The 25632-nt window shown below is 43.8% G+C and overlaps 3 protein-coding genes across 4 annotated transcripts; all 3 read right to left on the bottom strand.

Annotated features, from left to right (window-relative positions):
- Positions 1–51: 51 nt before the first annotated feature.
- On the bottom strand, positions 52–3742 carry tmem147 (transmembrane protein 147). Of its 2 annotated transcripts, none has more exons than XM_047037334.1 (8): positions 3638–3742; positions 3038–3159; positions 2594–2663; positions 2405–2470; positions 2156–2292; positions 1915–1999; positions 1699–1820; positions 52–977 (listed from the first exon to the last, which is right to left on the bottom strand). In XM_047037334.1, the coding sequence occupies exons 2-8, from the start codon at positions 3112–3114 to the stop codon at positions 857–859; spliced, it is 678 nt and encodes a 225-aa protein (XP_046893290.1). In that variant the 5' UTR covers positions 3115–3159; positions 3638–3742; the 3' UTR covers positions 52–856. The 2 variants fall into 2 exon arrangements, with proteins under 2 accessions (XP_046893290.1, XP_046893291.1); XM_047037335.1 differs by having other exon boundaries at positions 3038–3182; positions 3638–3716.
- A 598-nt stretch (positions 3743–4340) lies between these two features.
- gapdhs (glyceraldehyde-3-phosphate dehydrogenase, spermatogenic) lies at positions 4341–15174 on the bottom strand. Its single transcript, XM_047037333.1, has 11 exons — positions 15075–15174; positions 8222–8281; positions 7847–7943; positions 7121–7227; positions 6686–6776; positions 6017–6135; positions 5794–5875; positions 5527–5678; positions 5183–5345; positions 4887–4984; positions 4341–4786 (listed from the first exon to the last, which is right to left on the bottom strand). The coding sequence occupies exons 2-11, from the start codon at positions 8248–8250 to the stop codon at positions 4717–4719; spliced, it is 1008 nt and encodes a 335-aa protein (XP_046893289.1). The 5' UTR covers positions 8251–8281; positions 15075–15174; the 3' UTR covers positions 4341–4716.
- A 1022-nt stretch (positions 15175–16196) lies between these two features.
- LOC124478873 (potassium-transporting ATPase alpha chain 1) lies at positions 16197–25624 on the bottom strand. The gene is made up of 23 exons (XM_047037331.1): positions 24152–25624; positions 23799–23921; positions 23561–23620; positions 23248–23451; positions 22976–23089; positions 22575–22709; positions 22256–22373; positions 21632–21900; positions 21263–21461; positions 21025–21134; positions 20747–20881; positions 20297–20489; positions 19679–19854; positions 19352–19488; positions 19107–19257; positions 18846–19014; positions 18571–18725; positions 18296–18419; positions 17912–18057; positions 17519–17652; positions 17171–17272; positions 16671–16762; positions 16197–16499 (listed from the first exon to the last, which is right to left on the bottom strand). The coding sequence occupies exons 1-23, from the start codon at positions 24161–24163 to the stop codon at positions 16471–16473; spliced, it is 3087 nt and encodes a 1028-aa protein (XP_046893287.1). The 5' UTR covers positions 24164–25624; the 3' UTR covers positions 16197–16470.
- Between the last annotated feature and the right edge of the window lie 8 nt (positions 25625–25632).

The raw sequence follows: 25632 nt of genomic DNA, 5'->3' as shown, positions 1-25632 counted from the left end.
TACATTATTCAGTTTAGTAAAAATAAATAAATAAATGCAGACAACACAGTATTACATTTCATTCATATTTAATCATAGACATACATCTCCAATAGAAAGGTAATTTGCCTCCTAGTCCCTTGGCATGTGGATGGAATGCCAAGATTACAAATGGCATCCTACCACTCCAGTCAGGTGATGAGGGCAACTGTCTCAACTTTTTAGCTCTAAAGAAATTAGTATAATTTACCCACCATGCTGCAGGACAAATGTTATTTTTCCAAACTCTACCCTTCCCCTTGAACAATGCACATCTCTCCCCTTCATAGGTTCAGAATTTCTGTGTGCATTTGGTCTTAGCATTTGAGCATATCCATGATTCACTTATATTTTCAATTGATGCTTTAAATGCTTAAATGCTTCTGGAAACAGCATTGAAAATGGGAAGGTGACCATAGTAACAACAGTAGAACACCCTCAGCTAACATGGCATAGACTGGCTTCTGTCTCGCATCATGTGGTTAAAAAACAAACAAAAAACATCCATATTCATACACAAGTTATAAATACTTTATCTACATCCTCTACTGCTGCAGAACCAATCACACATAAGCTCATTTGAATCACATACAAGATGTAGCTGGTAAAAAAAAGAAGAAGAAAATGTTTTGAGGATCATATCGATGATCCTTATGTGAGCAATCCAAAATGAACCTGCAAAAGGAGCATTCTCATACACTCCTATAAACCAGTCATGTGTATATGACATTCACAGGCCAGTCCACAGACCAAAATTCTACGCACCAGACCTTCCCACTAGGGATGAACCACAGATGTAGTGTGCCAACCCCAGGCGCTCTGGCTGCCAGAGTCAGCCTCAGTTGCTGTGGACGAGTGTAACGAAGAGGATCAGTGAGGAGAGGGAGATAGCTCCAGTCAGCACAGCCTTCACCAGCAGAGCTGTCCAGCTTCCCAGCAGGAACATGTGCACAAACAGTCTGGGGTGGGGGGAGAGAGACAAAGTGAGCACTGTGGGAGAAATCAAAGATTTCCTATGTGCCTATGTTAACCCCAGAAAGACTTTGCCACAACTACTGTAGTCTGAACTGGTTATTAGTGTCATCGAGGTGTGCAGCGTTTCCCTTACCATTATATTGGGGGGGCACCCTTTTTTAAAATTTTATATATAGCACCAAATCACAAAATAAGTCATTTAAGGTTACCTTTCCTATAAAAGAGGTCTATATCTTACTCTTTCATCAAACACACTAAATGGCCTTATGTTAATTATCTTATTTACACGACAGCATGTCATTTCTGTCGTTAAAAGAAACACATGAACACCATGATTCCTTTAAGTGTTTGTGTCCGAGCTGTAAACCTGGGGGAAACACTGTAGGTGTGTGTTACTCTGTCTCCAATCAGCTGGTTATCTAATACTTATAAACCCCAAACCTAAACTAATAGTCACATTGTTCTAGGAGGGACAGACAACATTCTATTCCACAGCACTCATTAGACTAGTTAACACGGTTTAGAAAACTATTAAATGCTTTCGATGCCATCTAGTGGCAACTCACTACTCAAAATTTTACATGTCAAACCCCCCTCCTTGTTCAAACCACATACATATGACAACCCATCTACATTACATATGTAAATGTTTCTCTGCTTTTGAATGTGTGTGTGTGTGTGTGTGTGTGTGTGTGTGGTACTTACTCCATAAGGAAGGCCTTGTAGACACACAGCCCAAGCAGCACTGTCACGGGCAGACGGAAGGTCTTGGGTAGGTCGTACCGTGTGAACATCCAAACCACCGCTGCCATGGCAATGTAATGCACCTGCAGAGGCAAACAGGTAAAAAAAAAATTAACGGACCCGTCTTTTCATAAGGAGAGACTGATGAGGTGCTGATAAGATATCAAAATGCCTCACCAGGCTGATATTGGAGTCAAAGCTCATCTGGATGTACTTCCAGTCAAACTCAATACCTCGGGCGCCGACCCACAGAGGCAGACACCTGGGAGATGGAGCAAATCAACAAGGAGAAATAGGTAAGGATATTTAATATCGCAATTTTTTTTAATGAGGAAAAGGGAAAGAGAGCAGAGTAATAGGGAAAGAACAGAAGGCAGAAACACACATACAGAACATGAGACGAGACAGATGGAGCTACCTTGACATGACCAGTTCAGCAGTGGCCCAGCCCATAGCGGCCACCATGATCTTGTACTCGCCCTTCCCAGCATTCCTGGACATGACCAGGTGAAGACCCAGCAGGTCAGCCATATCAACTGTAGCTTTCATAAACTCCTGCACACCCACAGTGTTAAAAGAAAAACGTTTTTTTTTCGCAGTCAATAATAAGTTAACGAAACATTTACAAGTCATTTTTGTGTGAATTTGCCACCTGAACCTCACCTACCCCAACAAAGTCATAGACACCAGCCCCTCCCTCCCAGGTGGGGAAGAATGTAGCCAGGAACAGCATCTGGAACACAGGCAGGTAGAGTTGCAGAAAAGGTTATGTCACAAAACCGTGTATTTATTTATCTTCGTCATTCTTGTTCCTCTCTCTTTTTAACACACACATCCACACAGAAGAGCAGCCCACCTTGCATAGCTGGACAAACAGATAGGTTGCCCCTGCCTGGACACATCTCCAGAAAGCATTGTATTCTGACCTGAAAGAATAATACAATTTACTTAGATAATCTGCTCAATAACAATATGTGATAATACCATGTGGAGAAATGATGGCAGTATACACATAATCTAGTAGTTAGCAATACCCAGAACCACTTAATGTCACATGGTTGTTTAAAGAGAATTACTGAGGGAGATTCTACCCCCACCTCAGTCCCTAAAAGGATTAGAAAAGTCCACCCCCAAACTGCTGACATTTCAAATTAGATTATCAGTACAGATCAAATCTTTCAACCCCTGTATTACAACTAGATGATTATATAGCATATATAATATATAATAGTGACGAAGGAATATTGAGAAATGATAATCCCACAATTAAGCAGTTGCTTAGATCAGTTTCAACACTTACAATCCACTGCACTTGTAGGTGATGAAGTAGGGGAAGTAAGCCAAGGCAAAGCAGTTTCCAAAATGAAAGAGCGTCATGATCTCAAATGGTCCAGCACTGGTATGTGTTTTTCTTTGACAGTGCTGTTCAAAGAAAATTGATTACACTTAACAGAAAAAAATGAAAACTAGTTAAATCCATATCCTGTCAGTGTATCGCGTTTTTACTGGCTAGTTGGCTAGCCTGGGCCAGATAGCTTAGTACTAGCCTTGTTGATCTACCTAACGTTAGCACATGTTAGCTAAGGTAGCAAAAAGGTAACTTATAAATTACAATCTTAACACATCATGGCATTCAAATAAAATAAGCAAATAGACACGTAGATGCAGCTAACAACGCGTGTTACGTTAGCTGCTGCCTAGGTAGCTAACTACTGTAGAGCTAGCTATCTATAATTTTTAATCGCAGTCCACCTGCCACCGGGATTTGGTACCGACTAGCTAGCCAAGTTTTGCTTTATACCCTACAGTCTGTCATGTCACAAACATTTATTTTGTCCATCAAACAAAAATTACCTCTGCTTGATTATTATCTGTATATAATTATAAAAATGTTACTTACGCTGACTGAATGAATAACCTCTCCAGTGCTAACACAAGGCTGCTATCTAACCCGCTGGCTAGATATGGCAGTAAACGCGTTGCATTTGTGTGACGGAAGTTGTCAGAGGTCCCTGTGGAAAGAATTCCGTTTAGGATTCTGCCAAATGAAGGTTCCAGTTGTCACACAGCAATGGTTAGTAATATCTGGTATTATAAAACACAAACTAAATTCACTTAACTCAGTCTACAACAAATCTAAATGGCGTGCAACGTAGACACTCAAAAATATATACAATAATTGTTCACAAATATACAGTTGTGGGTAAACAGAAGTGCTTACTAAATGTAGTATAAGAGTATGTGCATGGTCCATTAAACTACATGGAAGCCTCACTCTTGATTTTTACATCATCCCAATTACAATAGGTGTGTTCGACTTCATGCAGCGCCGGCGATGCCGACAGTCGGCTGCAACCGGCTGCCTTGAAGCTGAGAATCCAATTGGCTGCTTCAAGTCAGCCGGGCTGCAGGCAGCTGCAGGCGACGCCGGCACTGCATGAAGTCAAACACACGTAGTGCTCATAAGGGTTTAGTCGTTTCACCTTTATTTGCTGCCATATATATGAGGGCTTGAGTCTTAGTAGAATGGAATAATTGCTTCATGCCTTGGTCTTCTTATAATTATGAGAGAAATGTAAAAACACAACACAGAAACAAGAGCATTTAATATTTTTCATGTTTATTTGTTATTTTTTGCTGAATTACAGTTACTAGTTTATCTCTAGAACTGTAATCATTTACACCAATAGTACATGGTAACACCCAGTATGAAGACTAGCATAGCAATGCTTAGGGGAGACACAGAAACAAATACTGTCAAGTCAAAACCATTCAGAGAGAAATTGTTTCATAAAGGAAAAACAAACACTCGTACACACAGCCTCCTACTAGACATCTGAGAGCCTTGTAAAGAGTGGGGGCTGGGGGTGCTATAAGGGTGTGACACTATGGCTTGACTATGCTGGGACTGTGTGTAAAAGAGGGTGAGGATGGTCCCTTTGCAGGCTTCTGCTCTTGCAGAGTGGGCAAGGCAAGAAGTTACTCCTTGGAATGCATGTACAGCAACAGGTCAGCTACACGGTGGCTGTAGCCAAACTCGTTGTCGTACCTGGGGTGGGGTGGGGGGGTAGAGAGAGGAAGAGAGAATGATTAGTGAAATTTAAAAGACAATGCTTTATATTTTAGTGTAAGGTAAGTGTGGGACTCACCAGGAAATCAGTTTGACAAAGTTGTCGTTCAGAGAGATGCCGGCTCCAGCATCAAAGATGGAGGAGTGAGTGTCTCCAATGAAATCAGAAGAAACCACCTACAGAGAAAAATGATAAAATTCAAGAAAAAATACATACACCACTTACTTTGATATGTAATTGAGTGCAGTCACCTCTTGTCCTATATTTTCCTCTCTTGTATATTTTCTATATATTCTTTAACTACTAAACATCAAATATACCAACATAAACTACAAGCTGGGGACAAAGTCACAGACTGATTATAAGCAACTCACAGAGTCCTCAGTGTATCCCAGGATGCCCTTCATGGGACCGTGAGCAGCTTTCTTGACAGACTCCTTGATGGCAGCGTAGCTGGCGGGCCTGGTCAAACGGCAGGTCAGGTCCACCACAGAAACGTCGGCTACGGGCACTCGGAATGCCATGCCGGTAAGCTTCCTGTTTTGCACAGTGGAAAAAGTGGATGTTAACGTGATGCAGAGAGTATGGTAAACTAACTCACAGAATGTGACAAAATGTCTAGATTTTCTCTTTTCATAGAGATCCCACACATTTGATTTCATTGTCTTCTGTACTCTGGCTGTTCTCAGCCAGAGAGCAGGGCATGCTGGGTACTGACCCATTGAGCTCGGGGATAACCTTGCCCACGGCCTTAGCGGCGCCAGTGGATGCAGGGATGATGTTCTGGTGGGCTCCACGCCCATCACGCCAGGCCTTGGCAGACGGCCCATCTACTGTCTTCTGGGTGGCCGTGTAGGCATGGACTGTGGTCTATAAGAAAGGGCAATGGGTTAACAAACACATACACAGGTTAAAAAAAGATTTAAAGACAGGCAAAGTTAACAGGCAAGAGACACATTTAACAATTACAGAAAGATGGCCTCACCATTAGAGCCTCCTCAATGCCAAAGTTGTCCTGGATGACCTTAGCCAATGGTGCCAGGCAGTTGGTGGTGCAGGATGCGTTGCTGTAAATCAACACAGACAATCTCTTTACAACTCCAATCACATTATCCACTGTCCACAACACACACAGGAAGTTTGCCTGCTTTTGGATCTGACAAACAACATCACATATTGCTGCTGTATGGCGGCGTTTGTCAACGTACCTGACGATGTTCATGCTGGAGGGGTCGTACTTGTCCTCGTTCACGCCCATCACGAACATAGGGGCGTCAGGGGAGGGGGCAGACACCACAACACGCTTAGCTCCACCCTGGATGTGAGACTGCACAAACAAAGAGAAAACCAAACACAAAAAATACGTTATGTTTTGCATGTATGCAACTGTGTATAGATGTCCTCTCATGGGCTTATCCCCCTTTTAGTCTGTCCATATGTCATGCAATCTGTTTCTCATAATACATATTAGGATAAACACTAGAAAATATATTCATGTGGCTGAGTGTGTTAGCCTGGGTACTTACAGAGGCCTTGTGGCTGTGTGTGTTAGCCTGGGTACTTACAGAGGCCTTGTGGCTGTGTGTGTTAGCCTGGGTACTTACAGAGGCCTTGTGGCTGTGTGTGTTAGCCTGGGTACTTACAGAGGCCTTGTGGCTGTGTGTGTTAGCCTGGGTACTTACAGAGGCCTTGTGGCTGTGTGTGTTAGCCTGGGTACTTACAGAGGCCTTGTGGCTGTGTGTGTTAGCCTGGGTACTTACAGAGGCCTTGTGGCTGTGTGTGTTAGCCTGGGTACTTACAGAGGCCTTGTGGCTGTGTGTGTTAGCCTGGGTACTTACAGAGGCCTAGTGGCTGTGTGTGTTAGCCTGGGTACTTACAGAGGCCTTGTCCACGCTGAGGAACACTCCGGTGGACTCCACTACGTACAGAGCCCCAGAATCTCCCCAAGGGATCTCAGCAGGCTTCATACTGGTGCAGAGGAATAGAGAGAGAGAGAACCACAGAAAGAGAGAACCACAGAGAGAGAGAGAGAGACAGACAGACAGAGGGCAGCAAAGAGTTCATCATTATTTCTCCCAAAAGTTGGACTCATGTTCTGATACATGTGACTGTGATTGCATTCTGCAGCCTTTTGGACAAAAGGAAAACCCAAACTGCGAGGGGCAAAAGATAAATTAAATAGTTAGGAGGACGTAGGTGAGAGGGCAGTGTGTATGTGAGTGTTGTGTCAATCACTTCCCACCCATGCTCCCTGCTATCAGCACTGTGTAGATACATGTTTGAGAAGATAAGTGGAACTAGACTCCACTCACCACTGGAAGACTGAGATTTCCTGGTCATCAACGATCAGCTTGCCACCGTCCTCGCGCACCTCGCCATTGTAACGGCCGTGGGTAGAGTCATACTTGAACATGTAGACCTGGGGCAGGGCAGAGGTCTGGTGTCAGTATACATTCATGTACCTTGTAGCCTTGCTCCCTAGGTTGTGTTTTCTTTTTGTCATGTATTTTATTCTCATTCCGGTTTTATTTTGAAATACTCGCCTTTCCTCTCGTCTCCACTTCCTGCCTTGCCTGTGTGTTCCTGCCTGTGTGACTGTCTTCCCACGCACTGATTAGTTCAACGAGGTATAACTGTCCCTCGTTATACCTCCCTTCCCAGTGAATTTAGCCCGAGCGTTTCGGCCCCTTTCTGCCAGTTTGTCTTCGAATCTGTGTGTCTGGAGACCCAGTATTATTTCCTTCAAGTCTGAATCCTTGTGATTTCTTAATCCTGCTTTATTTGCAGGACTATTCCTTTCGCTTACTCCATTTGGATTTGTTTGCTCTGAATTTACTGATTTCTGCTGTGTTCCTGGACCTCTCCTTGGCCTTTTCCCTTTTGGATTGTATACCTGTAAGACTGATTGCCTTGCCGTGTAACGGACCCTTGCAAGTAAAGACTGTTTGAATTATACCCTGCCTTTTGAGTCGTGTGTTTGAGCCCTTTTGCGTAGTATCTGTGTTACAGTTAATTGTTGTAGTTAAGTGATCACTCACCATGTACTTCAGGTCGATGAATGGGTCGTTGATGGCCACAACCTTGATGCCCTTCTGGAGGCAGGCCCTCAGGACCAGACGGCCGATACGGCCAAATCTGGAGGGGGCAGGAGAGGAGATTAGTTACACTGGGTATGAGTTACACTGGGTATGAGTTACACTGGGTATGAGTTTTGAGGGAACTATCAGTAATAAGGGAGTTGTTTGGGAGTGTCTAGCTTTATGCGTTGGTGGTTGATACCTATGATACCCACAGGGGATGAATGTCTATTTCAATCCTTTTCTGATCGTGTCAGCGCAAGTGCTTGCATATTTACGAGTCAAGGAAGAAATTTGAGGCATTTTAAGTATGTGTGTTACAGTTGAGCTGCTTACCCATTGATTCCAACACAAAGGTCTGACATGGTTGCTGTTGATTGGGTTGTAGTTGTGAACCTGCAATAATACCAAAAAGATTGTCAAAAACGGCACAGTACATGGACAACAATACCAGCACGTTAGGGCGAGAGGGCTGAGAAATGGTCATACTGATCGTGAAGGAAATCAAACTCTTACAACAGTCTTCCAAACCTCCCACTGTTGCAAAAAAACGTACAGTTTCAGCAACAAAGGGGTGTCACACTGTCCTTTACTAGGTTACGTAACATACGCTGCAACTAGTGTCAGTTAAACTAGGTAGCCTGGTGTCGCAGACACTAGATGGGTTTGGGTGAGTTCGGAGGGGGGAGAGGGAATTGAGGAGGGTGTAGCTGGGGGCTGAGGCTGTATTGTGTGCAAGGCGTGGCTAGGTTCCAGAGTGTAACTTAGCAACGATTTGGCTTGGGGAGGCTATTGTCTGCAGGTCTACTTAGCAGGCCAGTCAGAGAGGCTAAGAGCTGTAGTCTGCTCTGGGCTCCCATTCACATGTCAGATCAGATGCGCTCCATTCTGCAGCTCCAGGAGACAGTGGGGATACACATGCAGCTAAATGACTAAATGCAGCTATGGCCACAACGCTCACCTTTAGCTTGTCTCAACCTGTTTGGATCAAATAAGCTGTCTTCCTGCACATAAAAATCCCAGATTTTTTTCTCAATTCACATCATACTTGGTCTGATGTCAAATTCTTTACTTAAAACTGTAAAGTAAGCACCATCTTTGTTAGGCCACAGCCTGTGTTGAATCCAGTCTAATCTTGTTCAGAGTGCAGCAGTATTGGAATTCCTACTCTATCTTAAGGGCAAGCTGTAGCCTGTGTGCTGTTGTAGTGTCTGTCTACCTAGTAGCCATGCTTAGCATGTAGAGAGGGGTAGTGGGTGTATTATGTAAGAGTAAGAAAGCGGGAGAGCATGAGCTGAACAAGAGTTAAACAAAAAGAAGGGCTGGACAAGAGTCAAGTATGTGACCTCCTCTTCCATATAAGGATTGGTCACATGACAGGGAGGAAAAGGTCCAGCAGGAACACAGGAAGTGGACCTCGAAGAACGCATTATTGTAGACATGAGACATTTCCCGCTTGCTGATATTTGGAGAACTGTATTATAACCTATTAGTCTGAATAGTTGAACCAAGTCATAATCTTAACTGTGACCGAATGGATGGGATGGATTAGTACTTCTAACATTAGTTAGATGTTAATGTGATCATTTTTCATAGTTAAATGTTGGGACATTTTTTTTCTGTGATTTTTTTCTGGAGGTTATACCCTACTGAGCTGATATATAGAAAATTCTGGTATATCTTAGAACACATTGTTTAAGGCTCCCATCCCTTGGTCAACAAATGCTACTGTTGCAATAATCAGGAAATACTACATTGCTTACTTCATGCCTTCGCCCTTCCCTATTCCCTTAATACAACAAACTACTGTGGTTGACATTCAATAATTACACAATTTTGTCTGCAGAGATTTGGTACAACCGATCTACAGCACATGGGAACACACCTTAATTTAAAAGAAGCCTAAATTCCTTCTGTTGTAAACATCAAGGATTACAATTACCTCTATGCTTGACCCAAACTGATTGCAGTGAATAGCATAAAAGGCTCAACCTGTTTACAGGCCTAGTGAGAGAGAGCAGGCCCAGTCCAAGCCTACTGTAGGCTAGTGGTCCAACCTTTATCAAGGATATTGAATCTCTAGTAAACTGATGCCAAAAAGAATAATAGCCTATAGCATTCTTAGGCAGCTCTAACCAGACAGAGACCATGGAAGAAGTTTGTATCCTCTTTTAGCCTTTCCCCAGACAGGAACTGAAAATGGTTGGCTGAACTAAACCCATCCAATCCATAGGGCATACAGAACTATCAGATAATATGGTCCATGTCTCTGAATGTCAGACTGGTAGGGAAACAGCCTGTGGGGCAAGAACACTGCCACACTTTGCACCAATCAATGTAGCACTTTGGAAAGTCAACCCTGATCGTTTTTTATGTTTCCAACTTGTCTGGCACATTGTTAATTTAAACCAGTCTGGATGTTAGTGACTACTGATCCTAGTTCTGATCTAAATTACATTAAGGACACCTATAAACTTGGGTTCAGTGAATCTATCGGAGGTCACCTGGATGTGGGGTTGTCAACCTCATTTGTTGTCTGTCTGGCAACCAGTTTGAAGAGCCATGTGAGGGTTTTTCCATTTACATCAGTTCCTGCTTTTCCTCACTCAGCACAAGGCAAACTGACATGACAATAGATGAATCTAAAACCAAATGGTCTGCTACTGCCTTCGGCTACTGTGTTTGCCCTTGGGAGACTTGAGTTCACAACCTTGTTGAACAGAATGAAGCCTTTTTAATTTCTGGCTTTCGACATTAATTTGACAAACTAAGAATTTGAGCAATTTTTTATGTTACGTCTCCTAATTCATGCGAGCAACCATGCACTGTTAAGTTGGTAGGATGCATCTCCTAATTCATGCAAGCAACCATGCACTGTTTTAGTTGGTAGGATGCTCAGGATTGACCTTGTAACTGTTAGGGTGTATCGTTAGAGATCCTGATAATCTCCTAATCTGTGCCTGAGTGTGTTGGTACCTGAGTGTGTGTCTGATGTGTGTGTGTGTGTGCGCGCGCCACTGCTTTGACACTGTACTATCCCAGCGGGCTTATCCTAATCTGCTCACTTCCCCAGTAGTCTTTTTAAAGGGCCCCACAATGCACTGCGCCAGGATTGACAGTGTCCTAACTGAACCGGCAAATGAGTGAATCCACCAGTGACAATCACATGACCTGAGTGGCATCTGTGCCTCAGCTGCAGTGTCATGAGCACGAAGCTGTTACTATAGTAACAGTAACTATAATTGCTGCTCCGTACGCTGCCTCGTTTGCTACTGATTCTTTCGATTTTTACAAAATCCTTTAGATTTGTCCTTTGTCTAACCCAGGGAACTGCTGTTGTGTTATGGCATCCATTTTGTGCTCTTCTCTCTGCAGTGGCCACACTAGCATACAAGGTGACCCTAATGTGGAGGATGCTCGGAGGAAAAGGGGAGAGGGAAAGAGAGTGCTCTATGTCATCATGTTCTCACATTTCCTCCTCTCTCTTTTGACATTCTGCCCACACCATCCCTGTGTTCTCCTCAGCTCTAGTCTATCCTCCATTTTCCCTACCTCCATTTTGTTGTATAGAACAGACGAGCCTATTATGGTCTTGTGATCTTCTGGTGAAAATATTTGTTCATCTCTTTTCAGTCGGCAATTGGGTTGATGTTCAGACCACCCCTATTTTTGCAAGAAAACTGTAGGCTGACTAGGAATGCAACCCTTTGTTCAGTGTCCAGTCAATACTCAATCCAAAAATCTAGAGTGTATGTAATTCATATTAGATAGAAGCTCTCTATCAAGAGGTGAGGGCAGTGAATACAGCATATTGTAGTAGGGTAGGTCAGCCTGGTGGGAGAGCATGGTGCTGACTAATTAGAAACCAGTCCAGCAGAGACCAGAGACAGATGGCTGCTGTGTTGGAGCCTGGTTATCCAGCCTACCTCTATCTATGGCTCTAATTAAATACTCTATACTGACTTCATACCACAGCAGAGTTCAACATCAGAGTTATTACGCAAAATAATCGTGTTAGGTGAGCATCCCCCATACATCTCCACTTCAAGCAACACACCCACAGTGATACAGAGAATGACAGAAGAGTCCTTTCGGTGTCGTGTCCTTTCTACTGGAGTGTTATCCCTCCGTACAACATACAGATGGACATAGTGTCACATCCCATTTTATAACTTCTTTCTACAGTCCATGCTGAGTAATCAAAAGAGAGTTACTGGGGTAGCTGCACCAGGTACACTGAAGACACCCCTCCCAGGCTCTTCACTGTACCACCCTCTGTGAGCCCTGTCCCAGTTACAAGCTCCCTCGCCCTCTTATGCTCCCCTCCCATGCCCTACCTTTCCATAGGTACACTAACGCTTGGCTGTCCTGGGGAGCCCAGGGTGCCAGCATCCTACACTAACTGGGTCAGTCTCCCCAGACCCACAGAGATACCCACTCAGGCAGAAACATTCATGACAATGGGACTAAAATAGACACACCGCAGGAGAGCAGCAACGGCATTCACTGATCGGCGTTACTCGTCTTTTATTAAAATGTTAATCCGTTGGCGCGGGATTGTTTTTGCAACCAAGAACGACCCATTGTAGTATATTCTTCCTTTAGGCAAGGCATTTCACTGTTTTTACAATTACAAAAAAATTGTAAAACAGAGCTTAGAAGAAAGTGAGTCTGAGTGAAGAGCAACAGGCACCACTCCATTGAGGTGAGAGACTGGCAGCCATTTTGAAAGAGTGCTGTGTCATAGCCACCATTAACACACACAGGAAGAGATGGAGGAGGAGGGGTGCACATACGCTGGCAATAATGCAACAGGCTAGGCTGTTATAGCAACGTAAAAAATATGCTAGTGTTTGATCAGTATGTATGTCTTGGTCTAAATGTCAATTTTTACCTGGATTTTGAGGGGGGAATGTGTCTTAGAGACCGGAGAAAAGCATATGTAAAAGACAGGAAGAGAGAGAAAATGCTGCGGACAGAGGGAGGCGGAAGAGAGAAACATGCAGCTTGACACACCCACACCCTCGTTCTAGCGCAAATTCCTCTATGGCAGCTCAGTAGTTTTCCATTGGTGAGTTGAATGGCTGACAGAGGGGGGTAAGCCAGGTATTTTCTCTCTATTTAGATGTCATGTAGCAGCCACGCCCCTTTCCCACATAGCAACTGCTCATTTACTGCAGATATCCTTGCTATGTTATAATCTTGCCGACGCAATTTATCAGTAGCATGCTTACAGTAGTAGGTGGACTCTTCCCCAAGCCAATGAGAAAACTCTGAATCTAGGAGGCTTTAGTTGCAGCCTCATTGTGCTTACATCAGCAACCCAGTGTCACATCTCAGTGGACCACTTGTCAGTTACAATCACAAACCATCATGTCACTAGATAAAATAAGAAGATAAAGACTTATTGTCCATTAAATTTAAATAAAATGGATAATCCTGTCCATAGCCGAGCTTCTATTACCTTTGTCAGCTGCTGTGAAGGTCTACCTAGCAACAATCTGTGGTGTGGTTTGAGCACAGTAACCTGATGCAGAGTAACCTTGGCTTCCCAGACATATTGACCCCCCCCCCCTTCTTCAACATGCATGATTCAATAAGTTGCAGTGTCACACTGCAGTGGCCCAGCCCTATACCCCCACCCCCTTAAGAGCAACATTTGGGCCTACAAGTTTGAGAAAAAGGAATCCTGATGGCAATGCATTGAAAACTAGAGGTTAGCGATGCCACCACACACGTTCTATTCACGATGCAACAGTTATAGTGTGTAAAGTGCAATCGTGAGGGTAAAATAAAATGGAGAGGACAGTCTCCATGGCAACCTCAAAGGGATGGAGAGTTTATGCCATATAAGGGTATTGGGATGTGCATAAGCTCACACATAGAGATTGTACGAAAGAACTGAGCCAGAGGGGGATTTTGTATACATATTCAGTGTACCTTTATGAAAGGGAAATACACCAGCTAGTCTCTAAATCTACCGCATCACCAGCACGTACTGCTCTGTTGCAGTGAAACCTGCGCGAAGGCAACTCGACTCTGCGCAAATTAGGTCAAGTTGAGTAGATACGTCTGTCATCAGGGAATCCAAAATACTTCCCAACAATGGCACGCATTTACTAAGTTGCTCATTTCCATTCATTTAGACGTCTACTTGCAAGATTGTCGAATATAGTATCATCATCAATATTACAACATTCCCAAAATTACATTATGAGGAGAGTAGGCTATGATGCTTCATGTCTACGGACGAGATTATATGACCTTAAGTGTGATATGACCTTCAGCAGCGGCCGGATGACGACCAGACGGGCCAGAACCTGTTACTCTTAGTCGTATTCTTTTCGTACAATTGGTTGTAGTTGATATGCCCATAGATTATTCAACACAACGATCTTAATTTCTTACATGTAAAACCGGTAGGCTACATAACCATATTATGAAGCAGATAGAAAATTAGAGTAGGTACATCCTATTTGACACGACTTACGTTAAGTCGTAATAGCCCATGTATTAATATTCAGTCACCATTTCTTAACCTACTGTAGCCTACTTTCCAGAATGCTGTGACTGACGCAAGACAATAATTCATAGGAAGGTGGTAGTGAGGCACGTAGCTGCAGAAACTCTTTTCTGTAAAACTCCTGACATTTTTATTCCACTATTTCCACTTCTATCTGTACAAATACCATCCACAGGATTGGATATTCACAGGATATTGTTTAATAATATGATCAGCTACGAATTGTTTAAGGAGTTTCTCGCAGCCGCTTCTTCCGCAATATACTGTACATCATTGCGAGATGCCACTGCTGTCACGTTACCTCGGCACTGGACATTTTGCATTCATATAAATTATGAATACACTCTTCAACTGTAAAGACGATGTTATATACTTGAATAATAAAAAAATATTCATGTACAGAACTTCATCAAACAAGTCCTTTTCGGAGAAATTATTAACAAATATAGTCTAAAATTATTACACAACCGCCTAGGAGGCCTCGACCGCATCCTTGCAAACCTTCAACCCGCCCCCATCTTTACGCCATTCATTGTAGAGAAAACTGCGCAAGTTAGGCTATAAAGAGCACTTGAACAAAATGGAACTCAATGTACCGACTAGATGAATAAGTACGTAATGTGAACGTATTTAAGGTACCAGATGAATCCTGTGACTGTCGCTTACCTTTGCGGTGAGATGCTGCAGTGTCTGGACGAGGTAATGGAACTGCCTACCGAATTTATAGAGGACACGTGCACTGGTCTAGTCGCCCTGGAAACGTGACGTCACACTTTCTTCTACCAGTGGTTAGGACGGAGACAGAACGAGGAGATAGTCACGGATACCACTTTGAGCACGAGCAATAGAACCCTGTTGCTTCCGTGGGCGAACCGTGTAGGGGAGGGTTGGGCGGCGTTTCTAAGGGACAATTATCGTGAAACCGGGAGAATGTAAGAGGGAGAAAGATGGCCTATACATGTTGTAAATTACAACATTTAAACGTGAAATAGAATTCTGGATGTATTACCACGTAACCAACGTGTATACCACGTAGCATGCAATGAAAGTTAACCTAAGCTCCATATTGAAGCTTAGTAGGACTTGGCTAGCTGAAGAATATCTTTTATTTATATAACACAGAAATGGCCTGCAGTAAACTTGGCCTATCATCATTTGTCGTCACCCCTTTCACTGGCCTAATTCATTTAGAACGTTTGTGTTTGTGGTTTAAAAATAATTGAATGAGTGACGGTGTCTTTGGAATATGCCAATCTATCCTCCATCTGCATCTGGCTGGTGTAGGACGTGACAGATGACGCGTGTCTGAGGAAACCTCGTATGTGACCTTTCTGATTCACATAATTTGTCGATCGGCTAAGTACAGACCAGCTTTTAGGCCTATACTCTCCTCTCATGAAAAGGATGTGAAGGAACTCAATATATGTATCGCGACCAAAATTGCAATAACAGTAGTCATCCAAACAGAATACGATCAGATACAGCTTGCTTAGCATCCAAAACCATTTATCATGTTTAGCGTTTATTACATTATTTTCTGTTAGCCTACGTTAATTGCGCCATCGTGTGGCTAAACTTATAAATGACAAATCGAGAGACATGTTCACCTTGTCCTACCAGATTTGTCTAGGCGGGTAGTTAATAGTATGTGGAAGGGAACAACGCTTTGATATGAGCAAAACCCTGGCATGGGTCCTGCTTTAGAATCCGGGTGAGTCATTTAATAGTATTCTAGAGTTAGGAAAAATGTTGCAAGCCATTGCTGTTGTCTGCTGGAAATTAATTAGTTAAAAGTCTGATGGATATATCACTCACTTTATTTGTACAAATACATGATATTTCACGTACAAGGTTTTTGGCTGAACGATTTCTGTCTTGGACACAAATCATAATCATGAATATGGTGCTGGTACCTTATGGAATATAATGTAGAAGAAACACTTGAATACTGGACCACTATGAACATTAACACTACTCTTATTCACACATGACTTGATTGTTTGAGTGTAGTGACCTAATGCCGTAGGACCTAATAAAAAGACTTGCCACCTGGGTCTGTCTCTCAGTAGTAAAGCTCCTGGTCCCACCAACCTGAGGAAATGGAAATGATGAAGATTAGAAGTGATTGCTTTGTGGATAGATGAAAAGCTGGTTAAATACACATATTTATAATTAAATATATGAATTGATGGATAAATGGATGAATGGGTGGATTGATGGGTGGGTTGAAAGGCAGGAGGATGGCTAGATGGCTAGACTCACTTCCTGGATATCGTCTCACTCCCAGTTTTCTGATCTCGTCATAAACAAAGATTAGAATTCCATATGGCACTGGAACAAACCACCATTGAACCCTGCAAACGTAGTCAAATTCATCAGTTATAATGACACAAAAACTGTTATATTTACGGAACATGTATTTTATTTAGTTTTTTTTTTCATTTAATGTAATATGCTTTCATCCAACATGCAAGTATATCCAAGTGCATGTAGAAATTACAGTAGAAGATCAAGGATCTGAAATGCATGGTTATACGGTATTTTGGTGGTCAGAGTCAATTAACGGTCTGTATTTGCAAGCCACATTGCACAAATTAAACCACGTCACAGTGCAACAATATCATCTGAACACTACTTGTAGGTGCAGTTTTTTGCCAGATAATGGATCATGAATCATGGATCATGAATACAAAGTGTAAAGGGCATGGATGAGGGTTATTACCAAGATGGTCAAGGTGTAGGGTGAACAGTGTGATGTGTACCTGATGGGCATGAAGTTAAAAATGTTTGGCATCCCCGGGCAGTAACACAGCAGGTTACCCAAAAGCAGCTGGAATACGATAGCACTCACTAGAACCTTGTTCCTGTCAAATGGAACAATAGATCAAGAAAAAACATCAGTTCATTTCAAAAGAATAATAAAATACAGACAGTACTGTAAACACATATATAACAAGTATGTTTGGCTGTAGGCTAACCTTGCACAAGTTCATCAGCTTATTAAATACTTAAAAACCATAAAAACCATTGGAATTACATACATGAATGATTGATATTCAGTCCACAGTTTGAATTGGCTCGTTTATAATATGTACTGAAGCAATACTGACCTGAACAAGCCCTGCTGAAAGACCGACAGGCGACGGGTCTTCCTAATAAGGACATCTGAGATCTGGCAGATCTCTATACTGACGAAAAAGACTGTGTAACAAGTGTATTGCTGGTAGAGCCGCTGGCTAAAGGTCTGAGGAAAAAGGAGAAAAAGGCGGATTATAAAAATAAAAGGAGAAAGGAAGAAATGATTAGGATTAGGAGGAGAAGAAGAGGGTGGGGGATACACTCTTGTGGACAATACAATGTAACACGTGTCCCCCTGGAAGTAGACAAGCTGTCTGTAGATCTGAAGACAAGCTGGACGAGGTGAGGAGGGTTAAAACAAGGGAGACGAGAAAGAAAATAGGGAAGAAGAACACAGAACTGAGTTTACTTTCAGACACACATACCCACTCCTGGCCATAGCTGTCCTGTACATCCTGCAGGTGTGTGTTCTCCCACTGGGACCGGAGGCCAACGCACAGCAAGGGGTACCAGCCTTCCTGCGCCATGGCAGCAAAGTAATCTGTAAAGCCCGCAAAGGACTGGATTGCTCCTGAAGAGGGGGAGAGAAGGGGAGAGGGGCGACATGATAATAGGCTCTGTTGATACACAGAGACATGCAAACGCACTCACACACATGTACACTTGACATCCCAGCAAGTTACCCTTGACCAGGTTATTTCTGACACGAAGATAATGAATGCATATGCAGTGCTCCAGTTGTGCACAGTGTGTTCCGCAGGTACATGATTTGTATGTAGATATACACAGAAGGAAGTATGACTTCTAACCTATCTGGAAGTAAGAATAGGCAGCCAGCGCTTCGTTGACCAGCCTATCCCTGCGTGGGTTCCTGGGCTTCAGATTCATGATGTCACTCTCTGCCTTCTCATAAGCGAGTGAAACAGAGGGGTACTGTGGAATTAGAAAGGACAAGACAAGGATTGGCCTTACAGTCCAGAGAGCCTTCATACTATAGATTTATGCAGCTAATGAGAAGGGAGGAGGGGATGTGTATTGAGCCAATGACAAGTGAGGGGGGGGGGGGGAGAACGTAGAGACTCACAATGTCAGTGGCCAGTTCGATGAAAAGGATGGTGATGCAGCCGAGAGGAAGAGGCACACTGACGGTGATGTAGATGAGGTAGGGTGTGAGCTCAGGGATGTTCTTGGTCAGGGTGTAGGCGATGGATTTCTTCAGGTTATCAAAGATCAGACGACCTAAGGGTTTAGAGGAGGCGCACGGGTTACCATAAGGACCTGAACCAGGCTAAAAAAAACACATACACGCATAACTACACACATGTACGTACATACACGAGTACACACACACTCACTCACCCTGCTCCACCCCAGTGACAATGGAGGCAAAGTTATCATCCAATAGGATCATGTCTGCTGCATTCTTGGCAGCATCAGAACCGGCTATTCCCATAGCGATACCAATGTCCGCCTTTTTTAAAGCTGGAGAGTCATTGACACCGTCCCCAGTCACTGCCACAATGGAGCCCTGGATGGGAAGAGGCAGAGGAGTTAAAGTACATGTGTTTGTTTGTGTGTGTGTGTGTGTGTGTGCAGTTAGTGCATAGCTGTGTGCCTCACCAGGCGTTGGCAGCTTTCTACAATAATGAGTTTCTGCTGGGGGGATGTTCGTGCAAACACCATCTCCGGATGATTCCTCAGAGTGTCATCCAGATCCTCACTGCTCATTTCTTTCAGTTGGCCCCCACTGATCACACATGCTCGCGCATCCCTGCACCCCAAGTAGACACATACACACAATTACATTACAGAAGGATACACATGCACATATAGAGAGAGGTTAGGAAAGTGTGTTAGAAACTGACCTCTTGTTGACCTGCTCCACAGGGATACGTTTCCTGGCAGCAATGTCCTCCACTGTCTCACTTCCCTCTGAGATGATCCCCACGTTTGCCGCTATGGCCTTTGCAGTGATTGGGTGGTCTCCAGTCACCATGACAACCTGCCAAGGTAAGGTATGTTGCCATAAGAGTGTGGAGTGTGTGTACTACTTGAAACTGAAAAGCTTGAAACTGAAAAACTGTCTGGTAATATTGTGCAACTACATATACAAATGTTATGCCCCCCCACCCTTGCCCCCCCACACCACCCTCCCACTCCTCTCTCCTCTGCTCCTTCCCTCCATCTCGTACCCGGATCCCAGCTGTGCGACACTTCATGACGGCATCTGGCACTGTGGCGCGGGGCGGGTCGATCATGGAGATGAGACCAGCAAAGCAAAGGTCTGAGGTGGTGAAATTCATCTCATCTGAATCAAAGTGGAAACCTCTGGGAAACTCCTTCTCATTCAGGTAGATGTGACAGAAACCTGTAGGCAGCAAATACAATATATCATAGACAAAATACAGATATTTTACATTTAGTCATTTAGCAGACGCTCTTATCCAGAGCGACTTACAGTATACAGGGACATTCCGCCGAGGCAAGTATAGTGTAGTACATTGCCCAGGGACACGATGTCATTTTGCACGTCAGGGAATCGAACCAGAAACCTTCTGATTAATAGCCATCTGACAATCTAGCCATCGCTCAGCCATCTGACTCCCGAGGAGGCATTTTACTCCTATTCTGTATGGAGTTTGATAAAAAAATATCCTCCTTCCCCACCTCAGCCACCACTCTCCCCAAGCCTTCCCACTTCTCCAGGTCCCTCTTTCCAAGAGCTTTTCATCCCTCCCTTCAATACCCTCTCCCTGACAACCCTTCAGCACTTATTCTCTATCAGGGCCTTTCCACAGATGAAGCCTCACCCAGCACTCTCTCCCCTAGGCTCCCCAGGTCCATGTATGCAGTTTGGAAGGCCTCTTTCCATTGCTCGTCCAAAGGCAACTCCTGGCCTTTGATTAGGATGGTTGAGCAACGCTCCAGGATCCTCTCTGGGGCTCCCTTCATCACCAGCAGGTAGCGCAAGTCGAGGGGGTCTTCCAGCTCATGTACTGACAGCTACTCACCACCAGAGGGAAGAAAAGAAAAGGAAAAAAGAGGTGGGTGGAAAGGAGGGGAAGTTTTCTTTTTTTCTTGTTGAGTTTAAATTAATCATTTACTCAGCTGCTTCTGCCAATATTTATAAAATGTACCCCCTGATCTTGATCTGTTACGTGAATCAATGTAAAAACACATTTACTCACATCATTCTTGTAACAAGTTGTCATAGATTTGTTGCTCAATGTTAACCAAATGTTCCATGTTCAACGTTTTACCTGGAACTTGTTTGTGGAATTGAAAGGAATCTCCACTGTCTTCTTGAAGCGCTCTCTGTATTCTATGATGTTACCTATGGTCAGCTCAGTAAACTTCAACAGGGCCGTTTCAGATGCATCACCCACCACTATTCTCTGTGACATGGGAGAATGAGAAATAGAGTTTACATGTATATGTTTACACTTTTTCCAGTGATGGAGCAAGTGATATAAGGGATCAATTTAAGATGGCTAGTTTATTGCAGTAATCTACTAGCTCTAAGTCTACATCCACTTACCCTTGGAATAGGCAGATTCTCTTGATTGGGTTTGAAGATGGCTCTGTTACACAACGCTGCCACCCTTCCCAAAGCACGCCAGGTCTCTGACGATTGGTCAAAACTCTGTCCTGACAGGCCAATGAGAAAGAACAGTTGTGAACTAATCTCATGTTTACAAATACATTTAGAATCTCGCCATCACACAAATGTCACCTTCATAACAGTGAACACGACACCTGAATCCATGGATTCTAACCTGACTGGTCTTCTGTGGTGTCGGCAGCGTGTATCGTGTTGTCGAACCAAAGGTGGGCTACAGTCATTCGGTTCTGCGTGAGGGTTCCAGTTTTGTCTGAGCAGATGACTGAGGTAGAACCCAGGGTCTCCACCGCTTCCAGGTTTTTCACAACACAATTTTTCCTGGCCAGACGCTTGGCAGTCAAAGACAGACAGACCTGGGGGCGAGAGAAACAGGTGCTAAAGTCAAGCAAGAGATTGGGGCCAGAGACACCACGGATGGACCAGTGTAATATTGACAGTTGTGCCTTTTAAAATAGGGCCCCTCGCACCAACACTCTGGAGAAACCAGCAACACTAGAGGAACCCATATGTGTTGGAGACTCACAGTAACAGTAGCCAGCAGACCCTCGGGGACATACGCCACCACAATTGCCATGAAGAAGATCATGGCTTCCAGGAAGCGGTAGCCAATAAACATGGCCACCACAAAGAAAGTGAAACCAAAGAAAATGGCCAGCCCAGCAATGATATCAACAAAGTGCTCAATCTCTATGGCGATAGGAGTCTTCTCATTGCCGACACCTGATGCCAAGGTGGCAATGCGCCCAATAATGGTGCGGTCTCCTGTATTGATGATGATGCCAGTGGCCACGCCTAGGAGAGGGACAAGGAAAGGTAATGGATATTTACATATGCGTGTGTGTGTTTGAGAGAGAGAGAGAGAGAGAGAGAGAGAGAGAGAGAGAGAGAGAGAGAGAGAGAGAGAGAGAGAGAGAGAGAGAGAGAGAGAGAGGAGAGAGAGAGAGAGAGAGAGAGAGAGAGAGGAGAGAGAGAAAGAGAGAGAGAGAGGGAGAGAGGGAGAGAGGGGAGAGAGGGGAGAGAGAGAGAGAGAGAGAGAGAGAGAGAGAGAGAGAGAGGAGAGAGAGAGAGAGAGAGAGAGAGAGAGAGAGAGAGAGAAAGAGAGAGAGAGAGAGAGAGACAGAGGTGTAATTGAGATAGTGTCTGTAACCTTCCAGGCAGGTGGTGGAGAAGAATGCAATGTTCTTGGTCTCCAAGGGGTTCTCGTGGGTACACTCTGGTGTTTTTGACTGGGGCTCTGACTCTCCTGTCAGGGATGAGTTGTCCACCTGAGGGGAAAATGGAACATAGAACATCTTACATGCACCACAACACAGTAACAAACTAGGTTGGGTAAACAGACAGATAGATAGATTGTTGGATGGTGGGATGGATAGATGGATTAGAGTAGAACGAGACAGTAGATAAATAGATATTTTATTTTATTCATCACACATGGAAATTGTGTGATCTAGGTGTGAGTCACCTACCTTACAGCCATGTGAGGTGATAATGCGTATGTCAGCTGGCACACGGTCACCACCCTTAATCTCCACCAAGTCTCCCACCACCAGATCAACGGCATTGATCTCGTTCTTTTGCCCGTCGCGGATCACTAGGGCTTGCTACAGGGCACGAGCAAAGGAGGCAGCAGACAACATAGAAACCAAAAATACACAAAAGGATATGAATGTAAATTCAAGATAAAATATTATGCTGAACTTCTCATGATGTGCATAAATATACATCTTCATACTAATTTATGCTAACGTGTCTATATTTCAATATATTCTTGTGGTGAAAAGGGTCAAATCAGACAGGGATACATTGTCAAAAGAACACAGTTTGCTTTCAAATCAACAAATGCTTATTTTCTCCGGGCAGATTTTACCTGTGGCACCAGGTTCTTGAAGCTGGCAATAATGTTAGTACTCTTGAACTCCTGGTAGTAACCAAAGCATCCTGTCACCACCACAACAGCTATTAAAGTAATCGCTAGGTACAGCTAGTTAGGTCGAGGGAGAGAGAGGTGGAAAAGAAGAGAAATGCTTGTCTTACAATGACATTTTAAACAACACATTTCTAATGGTGGAATTTATGGTCCCCCCCCCCACCACCACCACCACCTCCCACAACCCCTCGCCTTCCCCCTCAACTCCTCACGTCGTCAAAGCTGGTGAGGTTTCCTCGACTGAGCTCAATGCCGAAAGCGATGAAGCAGATGGCCGCTGCCACCCACATCAGACACTGCAGCCCCCCGGCCAGCTGTCGAGCAAATTTCACATACTCTGGTGTACCTTTGGGGGGCTTCAATGCATTAGGGCCATCCCTCTCCTGAACCTGTTTTGCAATGGTGGTGCTCAGGCCCTGTGGCAGAGAGGAAGAAGAGGAGAGAAGCAGAAAAGTTTGTTTGTGTGCCTGGGGAGGATTATAAATATATGTATATTACTGTATATATATTTAGTACATCTATTACCTTTGTAATACTTGTGGTGTACCTAATTTCCAACTCTTCAAGAGGTATCTGATGGTCATCCTGTGAAGCCACAGGACAGACATTCTGATGCTAGTTCTACATGTATGAGCTTATGGGCATTGTAACAACTGACATAATCTCTGAGTAGCCTCTTATTGTATTCATGTCAATCTTCAAGAGTAATAATCAATGCATTTCCAATCTTCTTATGTTTTGCTCTGAATGGCTCTCCACCTACTGTGTCCATCTCTTTCTTCATGCCCTCCAGTCTCTCCTTCTTCTTCGTTTTTTTATTTTTCTTGATTTGGACGTCCATCTTGTCCCCCATCTTGTCCATCTCCACAAACATATCGTAGTCTTTCTGACAGACGGATAGACAGACAGACAGGGCAACAGGCAGGCAGACATTTCAGAAATAAGCAGCGGTTACATCTGTAAAAAAATTGATTTTCAAAAACCCTCCTTTGAAGAAACACAATCCGAAAACAGGATTTCTTGTTTTTTTTTTCAAGTTCTTCAAGGACATGACACTGGCCTACTGCTTCTTTCAACATAAAACCAATTAAATAAAAAAACGTTTTGTTTTTTTACCCCTTTACTCATGGTTGCTGGCCGTCCGAAGGAGTCTCCGTCCAGATCAATAGAAGTCCAAACCCCCGAAATCTTGGCGGCCTCTTAGATCCACACCAAAGTTTTTTTTGAGCTCCTCTGTCTCCAACTCCCTCGACCAGGACTGCTCTGCATGGCTAGCCTTATATACCACCCCACTCTATAACACACTTGTTGTACCGTCCCAACTTTATACTGATGCATGCAGTGGCCAATGTCACCCCTGCCCAAGACACGCACACACACTCACACTCACAGACACACACACAAGACTAGTACTTGTAGAATTGATATCTAATCTTCACCAGCACGTTTCTACACTGACTGATAAACTGAGTCACTGTAAAAGGTCAATGTCATTGCAATGTCATTAACGCGGCAGGCAGGTTAATATCACCAATGTCACTCTCAAATACCTCCTTACGTCTAACTATCACTTAAGTTTCTTAATGTTGTCTTTTCCTGGTAAACAACTGAAATGCACTGGACAAAACAATCAAACAATAAGTATTTTAACGATGTTGACAGTTGTGGACAGGTTCAGGGTAAGATCTGTTACACAGCTGAGGTAGAGGCAAATTACTTATAGGAATTATAAGTAAATGTCTGCCTGTGGTAAAATCCTCCACACTGGTCATACACATTTAAAACAAATGAATACTTTGAATGTAATGTGCTTGCTGTAACAGGCATGTAGTCTCTATCATCATCAGGAAATAATAATGAGGTAAAGCTAAGAATGTCCTTTCCTGACCGAAGCTGAAGGTTACTCTCATCCGTTCCACACAGCCCTGTTGCATTCTGGGAATATATGTCCAGACTGGAGCTGGTCCGCCAATCAGATCAAGGAACCATGTTACGTTATCATAAACACACAAGGGAAAGCTACGATCAGTCTCTCTGGTCTGATGTCAGAGATTTGCGCAGTTGTGTAATGACGCTGAAAGTCTCCTCCACAGCATTGACTGTGTTTACCAGAAGGGGCGGGGGGGGGGGGGGGGAAGCCACCTCCCTGAAATGAGTCTCCGAAGGAGGTTGGGATGTATGAAATCGTTTAATGTTTCCACGATCAAACACACTTCACCACACCACAAATTCTCCAAACAGAAACTCCATGACCTGAATCATATGTTCCATGATGGATTTAAGAGAAAAATGTTGCTATAAAGAATAGAATTTAAGAATTGCAAGAGGGGAACATGGGAGGGAACAGTTTACTGGAAGGGAATAACACCCTGGTATGTGAACAGAACACTGTAGCCATTGCCTTCTACTTCTCAGTACTGGAGGATCCATGTGTTCCTAATCAATTGTTCACAGCTTCACATCACAGCTGCCAGGTCATCCATGTATGTGGATAGTCAGTTTACATAACATTAGAATAAACAGATTTTCAGGAACCAGCACGCTTTCCGACGTGTCTGGGGACATCGGGGGGGGGGGGGGGGGGGGGGGATCTTCTA

Source organism: Hypomesus transpacificus, chromosome 2 (genome assembly GCF_021917145.1).
Source record: "Hypomesus transpacificus isolate Combined female chromosome 2, fHypTra1, whole genome shotgun sequence".
NCBI classification, from domain to species: domain Eukaryota; kingdom Metazoa; phylum Chordata; class Actinopteri; order Osmeriformes; family Osmeridae; genus Hypomesus; species Hypomesus transpacificus.
This window is presented reverse-complemented; position numbering and strand designations above follow the sequence as displayed.

Coding starts and splice junctions, on each gene's coding strand:
- tmem147 (XM_047037334.1), bottom strand. CDS start 3,114: ATGACGCTCTTTCATTTTGGAAACTGCTTTGCCTTGGCTTACTTCCCC. Junction 2,293..2,404: donor GTGTCTATGACTTTGTTGGG/GTAGGTGAGGTT, acceptor GTGGGTGTGCAG/GAGTTTATGAAAGCTACAGT. Junction 1,821..1,914: donor TTGACTCCAATATCAGCCTG/GTGAGGCATTTT, acceptor TTGCCTCTGCAG/GTGCATTACATTGCCATGGC.
- gapdhs (XM_047037333.1), bottom strand. CDS start 8,250: ATGTCAGACCTTTGTGTTGGAATCAATGG. Junction 7,228..7,846: donor TCATCGACCTGAAGTACATG/GTGAGTGATCAC, acceptor GCCCTGCCCCAG/GTCTACATGTTCAAGTATGA. Junction 5,679..5,793: donor GCATTGAGGAGGCTCTAATG/GTGAGGCCATCT, acceptor CCTTTCTTATAG/ACCACAGTCCATGCCTACAC.
- LOC124478873 (XM_047037331.1), bottom strand. Junction 19,015..19,106: donor TAGAAAGCTGCCAACGCCTG/GTGAGGCACACA, acceptor CTTCCCATCCAG/GGCTCCATTGTGGCAGTGAC. Junction 18,726..18,845: donor TGTCACTGGGGTGGAGCAGG/GTGAGTGAGTGT, acceptor CTAAACCCTTAG/GTCGTCTGATCTTTGATAAC.